Genomic DNA, 12466 nt, shown 5'->3' with positions numbered 1-12466 from the left:
GACCGGCCCTTCTGCCCCGACCCTGTGGCCTCCCGCCTGCCCTGCCCCTTCGTCACTGTGAACCAGTCCTTCGGCTCCCTCCCCACTCCGCCCTTCACACACACACTGCCACTGCCTCCTGTCCCCCACTGCTTCCTGTCCCCCTCAGACCCGCCTTCCCTTCCTTCTGGGGCTTTGCACTCTGCCTGCTCCTCCTATACCTGGGCCCAGCTGGCCCCACCTGCCAGTGGCCATTTCTCAGCGGGGCCTCCAGACAGGAAATCATTAAGGAAAATCATAAGCAGTGAAAAGCATGATCGCAGAGTTCATTCACTGCAAACCAAAAGCGGGTGACGATGCTCTCTCTCCTGTGGCCACGACGGTGCAAGAACTGTGGTTGCCTCATCTGTGAAACAGGGCACTGGCCTCTCAGAAGTTTTTCGACTGGCGCGAGCCTCAGGAGTATCTCAGTGGTACTCAAAACACTGTGTGCGGGTGGACAGGGCACTTTTTTTTTTTCCCCTTTTTTTTTGGACACGTATAAGTTCCCAGACCAGGGGTTAAACTCACTGGTAATCCAAGCCATGGCAGTGATAACACTGGATCCTTAACCACTAGGCCACCAATGAACTCCTAAGGGGCATCTTCCTGGGGCATGAGCTCAGAGAACTTCTGGAAGGTTCTCACAGGTTGCTGAGCCCCGAGAGCTAAGGCCCTCTGTTTGTCCCTTTAGGCTCTAATCCTTGTTCTGAACCCTCAGACCTGCATTTCAAGCACCCCTCCCAGCCTCCCTGACTTGACCCCCAGTGGGCAGAGCCCCCAGTGGACCTGGCTTGGTCCCGGTCCCCAGGTGGGGGCAGGACACTCACTTGTGAAGAGGGACAGGGAAGCCGAGTCAATAATGGTGAACTTGGCCCCAGGGTCATTCCGTCGCCACTGGAAGAGGAGAGAAGGTGGACGCCACAGGTTGGAGGTGGCCGGATTTTGGACAGGGCCCAAGGGGCAGAGCAGATGGGGTGGGGGCGTGCATGGAGCCAGATAGGACAGCGGATGCTCACCGCAACTTCTACATGGTCCGTGCCCTCCGCGTCCTGCTTGTGAAGCACTTCAAAGTAGTACCTGCGGGCGGCTGACAGGCTGGCGGGAGAGAGTGGGCAGCAGGGGCTGACTTCCAGGCCCTGTGGAGCCCCAAGCCCGCTCCTGGCACCCGCCCGGGGGACCAGCCACGGAGCGCCTGCCTGGGCTGGAATCCCCATGACCATCTCCTGACAGGGCGGCCTCAGCTCCCCCTTCCATGAGATGGGATAACGACAGTACTAAGTTCACAGGATCCTCGGGAGAGCCACAGGAAATAATGATAATTAACCCTCAGAGAGCTTCTTCTGTTCTAAGAGCTACATGCAGATGAACCCACGCACTCCCTGTGGGTAGATAATACTGAGGCGCAGAAATCTTGGCTAATCTGCTCAAAGTCGCCAGGTAGCAAGGGGGGCCGTTGGGGTTTAGAGCCAGGCAGTCTTGCGTCAGGGCCCACGTCCTCAGCTGCAGGGCTGGATCACATGGGACGCGCTCAGCACGGAGGCTGCACGGAGCCGGCCACCAGGAGGCGCTCTGAGGCTGGCCTTCCCTCCAGCCTACCACTGCTCCCAGCGATTCAGAAGTTTCTGCAGCAAGGGCAGAGCAGCAGGTCCGGGCTGCCTATCTGTGGACCTCTCCAGAGCTGAAGGAAACAGGCAGGCAAGGGCAGCGAGAAGGGAGACCTATTCTGTTTCTCAGTCCTGAGTGTCGCTGGAGAGCTGTGTGACCCTCAATAAGTCACAGCCCTCTCTGGGCCTGTTCCTCATCTGTAAAGTGAGGAAGGATGGGCCAGACGATTTCTAAACAAACACCGGGTTTTCGAGAAGGCCCAGGAGCCCAGGCTCGCTGAACCTCCGTGATAAGATGGTGGGTGGGAGATGGGTGTGCCTGGCCCCGGCTCTGAGCAGCCTGGCACCTGAAGGAAGCGGGGTTTCCACAGCGCCTAAGTACATCATGATACGCCCTCCTTACCTCACTGGCTTGGAAATCTGACTCCGAAATTTCCCGAACTCTCCAGGGGCAGTCCACTCTTTTCCAGTCTAGAGGTGCAGGGAGAGAGTTCGAAGAGGAGGGTGGAGGCAAAGAGAGAATGCAGAGGATGGGAGGTGGTGAGTGAGGAGAAAAGGGTGGAAGAAGAAAGGAGGAAAGCGGGAGGAAGAGGGGAGAGAAGACAGTGACTGATGGGAGAGGGCAGGACCACGTGGGAAGCAACTCCCCGTCCTGGAGGCGGAGGGACCCGGAGCAGCCAGTGCCAAGGACCAGAGCACCCAGGAAGGCAGCTGTGGCTCAGTCTCATCTTGCCCAGGGTCTGTTCCCGCCCACACCTGCCCATCCCTCTGTAAGATGGGTGCTGCTTCTCACACTCCTTCCCTGGCTATCACACCAGAGATGCTCATGGTAACAAGTGTCCTGATGGAGGCAGGTGGCCCGGGGCTCCTGGGAGCGATGAGAGGGCCCGTGGAGCCCAGCAGATCCTACCTTGCCCACACTGGCCAGCAGCTGCAGCCCTGAGACCTGATTGTCACGGCTCAGCCAGAATTCTGCGTTGTCGTCGGCAGCAATGGCAAACTGGATCTCCCCTGGGCACGGGGGGCGGGGGCAGGTTCCAGGTGAGAGCAGGGAGGGGCCGGGCACCACGGACTCCCGTGTCTCAGTGACTATGCTCTCCTCAGGGGCTTAGCCCTGTGGCTCCCCTCTTTGTAAAGTGGGGATTTCTACGCCCCAGGAGACACCGTGGAGATGGAGGCTTATCGGGAGAGACAACCTAGCTCTGGACTCCGCAGATCAGTGCGAAGTGGCCGCCTGGGGGCCTGTGTGAGGACTCCCCACGTCCGCAGCGCCCCCTTCCCCAAGGTGGGCTGACGGGGTCCAGCTGGCCCAGGGAAGGCCGTGTCCTCTTGGCCCCCTGAGAACTCTGGGGAGGGAAGGTGGGGGGGCATTCCGAGGCTGGCCTCACCATCGGTGAAGGGGTGCAGGTAGCCAAAGATTCGGAGGCCATAGTTGGTCCACTTGGGGGAGACAGCCAGCTTCCTCAGGGTTGTGCGGATCTGTGCCAAGAAAGGGGAGGGAGACTGTTACCCAGAAGAGGGAAGGGGAAAGTGAAGAGACTGGTCCGCTTGGGGCAGGTGGGAAGATAGGAAGGAGACAGGCAGGCCCCAGGGGTGGCTCAGTGAGTGGAGTACAGGCGAGACTTCCACTCCCACTTGCTCCCTTGTCTGGGTGACCTTGCACAGTGCACAACCCACAACTGTGCATAGTGGCCCAGGGTAAACCATATTATGAGCCTTGAGGATGGCAGGGAGATTAAAGGAATCCCTGGGGAGGGAACATGGGAGACACTGTGGGGAGAGGAAGAGGGTCCATGGGATAAAGAAAAGAAAATGAACCAGAAAAAAAAGCAAGGGAATACAGATGTGGGGATGGTGAGAGATAGGAGCAGGGCGGGAGGGGAAGCACTCACGTGGGGGTACAGCGGAAAGTGGAGATTCCTCCGCAGCTGCTGGATGGAGCCGCCACACCAGTCTTCAAACACATGTAGGTTGACACGGCCCCGGAACTGCAGGGCAGGGGAACCGGTGTGAGCAGCCCCAGCCCAGGTGCTTTTCACTGTTGAAGGTCACAGCCCATCCCTGGCACCCACAGCTTTGGGGAACCGCATCCCTATGGCCTGGTCCTGAGGCCTGGCTCTGTTTTTCTGGCACACACCCACCTGGCTCTTTCCATGCAGGAAGGGGGCTAGTCTGCACACACATCCACACCCACTCCTGCTCCGGGCAGGGGAGATGATGGCACAACAGAATGGCAGGGATGGCAGGGGGACCAGAAGAGGGCACCAGGCTGGGACGTCAGCCGACCTACTCTCCACCTCCCCAGCGCCTAACCAGGGGAAAGCTACACAGCTGTGCGTGTGAAACTGCATCTACCCCGCAGTCCCCCAGTGGGGAGCAGCTGTCTAGGACTCCAGTGGCAGAAGAGCTCAGAGCCTCTTGCTGCCCAGGCCTCTACCCTCTCCCGGGATGACCACCCAGGTGCCAGGTGTGTGGGGGTAGTGGGGCTTTGGGGCAGCCCTGGGAGGGGAGGACCAAGGAGGTGTCTCTGTCCCTTCCTGGGCTAAGCATGGAGGCCTGGAGCACAGGGCCTCTTGGAGGAAGGGGTGGAAGGGGAGGGAATTGTGGGGAGTTTGAGAGAGGCGGCAAGTGGGGATCCTGCCCCAAATTGTCCTGACAAAGGGTTTCGGATTATCCATCTCTGCTCCTTCCCCCGCCCCCTCCCCAGTTAATTTCCAGGTTGTGGGGGGTGGGCCTCAACCAGGCTAGACAAACAGGCCCTGACCTCCCCCCTCTGTGGCCCATCAGACATCAAAACCCGAGCCACCCTTAGGAAGACGGAGGAGAAAGGGACACCTGACTGGGGTCCTCAGCAAGAGCACTGGAGGGAGGGATGCTGAGAGGAGAGAGCGGGGCTGGAAGGGCTCTGGACAGGGATGCCAAGATGGAGGTGTGGCTGGTGGGGAGCCCCTGCCCCCACACGGAGAGCCTGTCACCTCCCCCAAACCACACCATACCCACCCCACCCCACCCCCGCCCTTCAGTAACTTGGCACTTCTGGGGCATGTGGCCTGTTGGACCTTGGGTAGCAGCCATCACTCGCGGGAACAAGAGTAGGGGGCTGGGATGGGTGGGAGAGAATGTGGGCTGGGGAGGTAGGGGACGGGCTAGGGCTTCTTGGGAGGAAAGAATGGGGACATTGTGCTAGTGCCAGGGAAATTCCTTAAGTCCCATTTACAAGACCAGTTGTCTCCTCCAAGTGGCCTCCTCCCCGCCCCTCCCCAGGGGTTTGGAGGTCCACAGCAAACTGCAGGGAGGGGCACAGAGGGGTCACAGCCAGGAGGCCAAAGGCCACAGGGGGCTGGGCCAGGAGACGGAGGAAGGGACAGGGCTGGGTGCCTCCATCAGCCCATCAAGGACTTGCAATGGGGCCTGAGATGCAGCGGGAAACCCAGGCAGGGGGAGGGCTACCCCCTCCTCTGGGCCAGACCCTGACTCAGCACGGAGCCAGCCCCCAAGCCATGCTTCACTCAGCTGTAGGCAGGGATCCCAAGGGACTAGGCCCAGACCGGTGATCCTCCACGTCTTGGAGGCTGTGTCAGGCAGGGACACGGGACTCGGCTCGTCAGCACTGCCCTCTGCCCTCTCTCTGTCGCCCAGCAGGAGCTAAGGCCCAGGGAAGAGCACTCGTTACTCCTGCCGCCAGAGGACATCACAGCCAACGATGGACTGGAACTTCCAGGTACAAGCGGTGAAGAGAATACCTACCTGCTGGAACCCTCTCATTTTAGAGGTGAGAGTATTGAGGCTCAGAGAGGTAAACTGACTTCCCAAGACACACAGCAATGAACGCTGTGGAAGTGGAAGGGTGTCGGGGGGGCACACACAGCCTGGTGGGTGCTGATGCAGGAACGTCCACTGCCTTCCATCCAAGAGGGCCTCTGCCAGGCCTTGCTGGGCTCACAGAGCCTCCAAACAGGATGGAAGTGAACTGGATGGAAGCGTATCCCCCCACCGCTTCCTCACACCACCTGCAGAGCTGCCTTTCTAAAGCACAGATCTCATGACTCCACTGCCACTCAGCTTCACACCTCCGAGGGTTCCCAGGAGGCTCCAGGACAGAACCTCACCCTGCCTTCCCAGCCCCACCTCACCCAATGCAAGTCAGGCCTACCCGCCCCCCCCCCCCGCCCCCACACACACAGCCACCTCTCTGTGTCTCTGCAGATACTGTTTCCTTTCTTCCCCACACAGTAAACTCCAGCTCATGCTTTAAGGCTCTTCTCTGATCTCTGTCTGCACCTTCCACAACTTCCCAAGCAGAGTTATAGCTCCCTCTTCTACGTTCCTCGCACATCTTAATTATCTGCGGGAACAAATGCTTGGAGACGCTAAGCCCTGAACCATATGCCCCTTCATTTATCCTCTAGGTACCGAGTGTCTGCTTTGTACCAGCGACGTTGAGAAAAGGAAAAATGGGGTGTTCCCGTTGTGGCTCAACGGTAATGAACCTGACTAGTATCCATGAGGATGCAGGTTAATTCCCTGGCCTCACTCAGTGGGTTAAAGATCTGGCGTTGCCGTGAGCTGTGGTGTAGGTCTCAGACATGGCTCAGATCCTGCATTGCTGTGGCTGTGGTGTAGGCCAGCGGCTACAGCTCTGATTCAACCCCTAACCTGGGAATTTCCATATGCCACAAGTATGGCCCTAAAAAAGACAAAAAAAAAAAAGAAAAAGAAAAAATGAAAAGTGGTCCTCAGCAGAGAGACACGCAGAGCAACGCGCCACCTGTGCCAGGGCTACTGCAGAGGCTGAAGTGCAGAGGGCACGCAGGCGGGTGGTTAGCTAGCTCCTCCCCCAGGCGGGCTCAGCAGCCCAGCATGGGTGTGAGCGCGGACCCTCCGCTGCCGCTCAGTCAGCTTCATGCTCGCAAGACCAGGACACCTGGCTGACCAGGTGCCCTCTACCCAGCAAGACAATGAAGTCACCAGTTCCTACACTCCAAACCCCTGTTTGGTTTCTCCTGCTTGAGCTACTCTTTTGTTTTTTAATGTTTTGGCCGCTCCGAGGCACATGGAGTTCTCAGGCCAGGGATCAGATCCGAGCCACCGTTGCAACCTACACTGCAGCTGCAGCAACACCAGATCCTTAACCCACTGTGCCAGGCCAAATCTGGCTCTCAGTGCTGCAGAGACGCCCTCCATCCCATTGTGCCACAGGAGGAACTCCACCATGCCCGAGCTACTCTTGATTCCCCCCTGCTCACACCTGCCCCTTGAGGGAGCTGCCCTGGGAATCAAGGGGCTCCCGGCTCCATGAGGAAAAGAGGTCACGCTGCACTTGGAGGAAATTATCCCCGTATGAATAGATGGTTTGGAGATTAACTGAGATGTCCCTTGTATCTCCCCACAGTGACAATGTGTATGATGATGGTGGTTCAGGGCTCTGAAAAAAGGCAAGTCTGATCCACACAGAAACTTGTACAAAAACATTCACAGCAGCATTAGTCCCAGGAACCAAAACACAGAAACAACCAGGGAAAGTGGGAGCAGGCAGATAAAAGAGTTGGGAATTTAAAGACACACTACTGTATATAGGATAGATAACCAACAAGGACCTGCCGCAAAGCACAGGGAACTTATTCAGTAGTTTACAATAACCTATAAGGGCAAAGAATCTGAAAAAGAACATACAATGAATCACTGTGCTGTACACCTGAAACTAATGCAACATTGTAAATCAAATATACTTCGATTAAATAAGTAAATAAATTTCAAAAAAGCAACAAAAAGAAAGAAAGAAAAAGTAATGAAATAGGAAGTAACTCATCTAGTGATAAAATGTTTCAAAGTACTAAATAGGCATCAAAAAGAATTAGGTGGTCCCTCTATCTCTTTTTTTTTTAAGGGCCACACCCATGGCATATGGAAGTTCCCAGGCTAGGGGTCAAATCAGAGCTCTAGCTGCTGGCCTACACCACAGCCACAGCAACACGGAATCTGAGCCGCATCTTCGATCTACACCACAGCTCACGGCAACGCCAGATCCTTAACCCACTGAGCAAGGCCAGGGATCGAATCTGCATCCTCATGGATGTTAGTCGGTTTCATTAACCACTGAGCCATGACAGGAACTGCTCTACTTCTTTTCAACTATATAAAGATGTCTAGGACACTATTAAATGAAAATCAAAAGGCAAGTTGTAAAAAATTTAAATAAATCCAGGGAGTTTCCGTTTCAGATCAGTGGCTTAAGAACTGGACTAGTATCCATTAGGATATAGGTTCAATCCCTGGTCTTGCTCAATGGGTTAAGGATCTGGCATTGTTGAAAGCTGTGGTGTAGGCTGCAGATGTGGCTGGATCAGGCGTTAATGTGGCTGTGGTGCAGGCCACCGGCTGCAGCTCCAATTTCACCCTTAGCCCGGGAGCTGCCATATGCCTCAGGTATAGCCCTAAAAAGACAAAACAAAACCAAAAAGTTAAATAAATCCAATTTACAAGTAAAAAAAAAAAAGAAAGAAAAGAAAAAGAATGAAGTTCTGCTATACATGATGCCATGTGGATGTGCCTTGAAAACATTATGCCAACTGAAAGAAGCCAGACACAAAAGGCCACATAGAGTAGGATTCCCTTTACATGAAGTGTCCAGAACATGCAAATGTAGAAGACAGAGCAGGCTAGTGTTTGCCTAGGGCTAGGGCTGGGGCTGGGGCTGGGGTAGTGAGGGGCGACGGCAAACGGGTGAGGGATTTCTCTCTGTGGTGATGGAAATGTACTAACTTGATGGTGGGAGACACGGCCTCGCCAAGCCCAAATGATGTGACCCACGAACCTTGACTTGTTCTGACTTTGTATTCACCAAATTTCTTTCTTATAATTACTGTGGTTTTCCAGAGGAGCAGCCTGAGTAGCAGACAGTGTTTGGTCAGCGGACTGTATACCGACTGGCGAGGAATAAACCAGCACTGAGGTTTGTTAATTAGTGGGGTTTGCTAATCAATGTCTTATGATCTGACAGAGACACGTTTTTGAGGGCAGTTACCCTGGGAGGCCCGCCAGCCGTCCAGGTAAGGTCCGACCCACACAGTGGAATCCTAAGCCTGCTTCGCTTGGGAGGGTCTTCGGGCCTCAGAGACCCTGAGTGCCGGCCAAAGGAAGAGGCCCTGGGTCAGCCTTCGCGTATTCTGGCCATGCTCACCTTCAGGGCAGGGCTGCACGAGCTACACCGCCTTGGGTGAGTGACTGAGTCAGCCCCTCTTGGAGCCTTGGCCAGGAAAGGAGAGACCGCGGTACACAGCCTGACAGCCCCCGAAGCTAGCGGATGCGCAGCAAATGACATAGATCTTTACCCTGAGCACCTCCTGCTGAAACTGCACACCACGGGGCAGGAGAGAGGTAAGGAGAGGGGAACAGAGAGGTCCCCACGATGGGCTGGAAGAGAGGGGGTGCCCCTGTAGCCCTGCGACTGCAGGTAGTTATTTAAATTTTCAGGGCTTAGCATCCTCCTTGAAGATAAGAAGACTGGATCAGTGATTCCCTAAAGATCCATGAAGATTGCAATGAGGATTGTATATGCTACTTTTAATAGTGAAAGAGCAAAGTCAGTGGAAATCAGGCCTTAACCACCAAAAGGCTAAACACACTAAAGACTGACTACTTCTTTAAAAAATTAATCTTTTTTTTTTTTTTTTTGCTTTTTAGGGCCACACCCTCAGCATACAGAGATTCCCAGGCTAGGGGTCTAATCAGAGCTACAGATGCCAGCCTACGCCACAGCCATAGCAACGCCAGATCCGAGCTACATCTGTGACCTACACCACAGCTCACAGCAACACCAGATCCTTAACCCACTGAGTGAGGCCAGGGATCGAACCTGCAACATTATGGTTCCTTGTCAGATTCGTTTCCACTGTGCCACGACAGGAACTCCTAAAAACTTAATCTTATTCTGGAGTTCCCATGTGGCTCAGCAGGTTAAGGATCAGACGTTGTTACTACTGTGGCTCAGGTCATGGCTTGGGTTTGGTCCCTGGCCCTGGCCTGGGAACTTTTGCAAAAGTTAATCTTATTGTAATCACTATTTACTATTTGTTCACTGTTTTCATTTATTATATATCCTTCCCTTTTTTTGGCTGCAGTTGTGGCATGCAGGAGCTCCCAGGCTTGGGATTGAACCTGAGCCACAGCAGTGACAAGACCAAATCCTTATCCTTACCCACTAGGCCACCAGGGAATGCCTATGTATGTCCATCCTTGATTGGAGGGAAAAAAAAAAGCGGGGAAATTTATGATTAATAAAATACAGAATATTATGTAGTTATACTTTTTCAAAAGAACTGGTTCATTAAGAAAAATCCATTAAGAGAAAAATTCAAACTGTCCTCCAAGGAGAGAGGGCTGGATCACTGGACCAGTGGTATTTAAGGCGTCTGCTTTTCAAAATGCTATCTCCAGGTCGGGTGGGGCCTAATTACCTGATGATGTCACCTCACGCAGGTGTGCTGGTGTTGTAATCCATCCTCCCTCGGGGCTTAAATAGAGGCAATTTCACAGTGTGGATAACCTGACATCGCATTTCTTGCTACCGCCTCCTTCACTCCTGCCCCACAGCACAAGGGTGACTGGAGTCACCCAGGCTGAAGATCAGCCTGTGATCAGTGTGGACAAAGACAAAGGGCTGTCTGGCACCACCCAGCCAGGAAAGGCTTGGACAAGTTGTACAGGACGAAACCCAAACTTTATTTTTCACAAGCGCTTACTCAAGGTAATTGTCCCTGTGCGTGTTAATTTACCTCCCTGAGCCTCAGTTTCTTCACCAAGAGACAAAGAATCTGTCAATAAAACGTCTTCTGATGGTTATGACAACCTTTATTCACACATTTAACTGCTTCCTATAATAATTTTCTAAAGCTGAGTTTCCCAGTATGTGTCTCTTAGAACACTGGTTTCCTACAGTATTAGCAGCTTTTCATGGGAAATGGCAGGCCGGGAGGCAAATAACGTTGGTACTGGCTGCACTAAAGCAAGTCAAACAGATTACTGCACATCTTAGAACCTTTCCTGTGCTAATGTGCATTTCCAGGAAGCGGATGACTATAAATTTTAAACCTTATTTAACAATGGACTCCTTTCTGCCTAGATTATCTTATGGGACTTGCTGGTCCTAGAAAGACAGTTTGGGAAGCTGCACTTTTATGACGGGGGATTAGCATGGACATGTAGCTTCCCTGAGCTTTGCTTTTCTCACCCATAAAATGAGGATATTGTGCCATTCCACAGGGTCATAAAGTCGAAATGAGATTACGCATAGAGCCTGGCACAGAGTAGGCCCACAGCAAAGGTTAGCTCTTCTCCAAAGGAAGATAATTCAATGAGCCTGGAGCCCTTTAATTTTTTTCTTCAAATTAGGTGATATTGTTTAATAAGAACCACTAGAAGAAAATTTTCTGCGGCGTCTGGGATTACCTGTAAATACAATTTTTTTTAGCCCTCTCAAAGAGCAGCCTCACCTCTGAGAGCCAGGGGACTGGCTTATTCCACTTCAGGTAGCTGCTGTTACCGCTTCCACCTTGCGCAGAGTCTTGATCCTGCCAGAACAGTGAGGAATGAACTTGGTAGGAATATTAGGGTGACGCTAGGACTGGGGCCCCTTGAAAGTGTCTACAGGGAAGCAGAGGGTCAGGAAACACAGCCTTGACATCAGAGGCTTATCAACTAAGGACACTCCCACCTCTGGTTCACACTCTATCCCTGGAGAATACATCTCCAATACACACTCCTGAGATGCTGCTACTTTCCTGACTTTTCCAGTCCTCCTACATGGAAAATTTTTTTTTTTCCTAATTAGACCAGGCCATCCTAAGGGCAGGGACCTTGCCTCCCTCTTCCTTTACATCCCTCCAGGGCCCTGCCTGAATTTGTGACTCATTCATCCTAACAAGTGGAAGCCCCCCTTGGGACACCCCAACTCTTCCCTACCTGCAGGTCCACAGGTCCAGTCTGGCTCTGGCCCAGCCTTGGGGATCCCCGTCTGTTCTAGGCTCAGAGGCTCAACCTCAGGGCTCCAGACTGCACTGGATCTCAAGTTCCCTCATCCCCACCCAGAGCTGTTCCCGCCTTCCTGGGGACCATTCGCCCAAGAAACACTACAGGGCAAAATGTTCCACTGCAAATCTGTCCCCCAGCTCCTTGCAGGGAGGGGTGTCTGTCTATGGAATCATCTCTGACTCTGCAGAATCTGGGATCATCACTAAAGTCCCACTCCAGCAGTTCCCGCTGTGGCTCAGCGGGTTAAGAACCCAACTACCATCCATAAGGACATGGGTTTGATCCCTGGCCTCGCTCAGTGGGTTAAGGAACCAGCATTGCCAAGAGCTGTGGTGCAGGCTGCAGACACAGCTCAGAACCCGTGTTGCTGTGGCTGTGGTGTAGGTCAGCAGCTGCAGCTCCAGTTCAACCCCTAGCCTGAGAACTTCTATATGCCTTGGATGTGGCCCTAAAGACTAAAAAAAAAAAAAAAAAAAATTAAAATTAAAGAGATAAAGTCCCAGTCCAGTCCTCAAGTCAGCAAGAGGTGAACATGCTGGTCCTGCCTCCAGCCCTCTGGGGCTGTTGGAGATGAAGGCCATGTGTCTGGAGTGGCTCAGATGTGGGCATCTTGAACTATGGGACAGGGACTTTGAGGAGGGCTGGCTGGACATCTCCACCCAAACAGCTGAAAACCCTGCGATGCACCTGCCACCATCAGAGGCTCTTTCTGCCCTGCCTCTCCTGCCACAGAAAAGTGGAGGGTGCCCTCAAGGCTCTAAGTGGTGGTAGCTGAGGACCCATGTTAAAGCACAGCCAGGAGAACAGGCTGA

General features: G+C 53.6%; 1 protein-coding gene across 2 annotated transcripts in view; it reads right to left on the bottom strand.

Moving 5' to 3' along the window:
- B4GALNT3 (beta-1,4-N-acetyl-galactosaminyltransferase 3) overlaps window positions 1–12466 on the bottom strand; it is an 87783-nt gene that overhangs the window by 12169 nt on the left and 63148 nt on the right. For both annotated transcript variants that reach the window (XM_047787856.1, XM_047787855.1), the window contains exons 3-9: window positions 11117–11194; window positions 3518–3613; window positions 3014–3104; window positions 2536–2636; window positions 2029–2096; window positions 1038–1116; window positions 849–915 (exon numbers count right to left, since the gene is read on the bottom strand). In XM_047787856.1, the coding sequence (XP_047643812.1) occupies window positions 849–915; window positions 1038–1116; window positions 2029–2096; window positions 2536–2636; window positions 3014–3104; window positions 3518–3613; window positions 11117–11194 (580 nt within the window). The remainder of the gene's footprint in view (window positions 1–848; window positions 916–1037; window positions 1117–2028; window positions 2097–2535; window positions 2637–3013; window positions 3105–3517; window positions 3614–11116; window positions 11195–12466) is intronic.

Source organism: Phacochoerus africanus, chromosome 7 (genome assembly GCF_016906955.1).
Source record: "Phacochoerus africanus isolate WHEZ1 chromosome 7, ROS_Pafr_v1, whole genome shotgun sequence".
Classification (NCBI taxonomy): Eukaryota; Metazoa; Chordata; class Mammalia; order Artiodactyla; family Suidae; genus Phacochoerus; species Phacochoerus africanus.
Note: the sequence above shows the minus strand (reverse complement) of the source record. Positions and strands in the feature narration are given on the sequence as shown.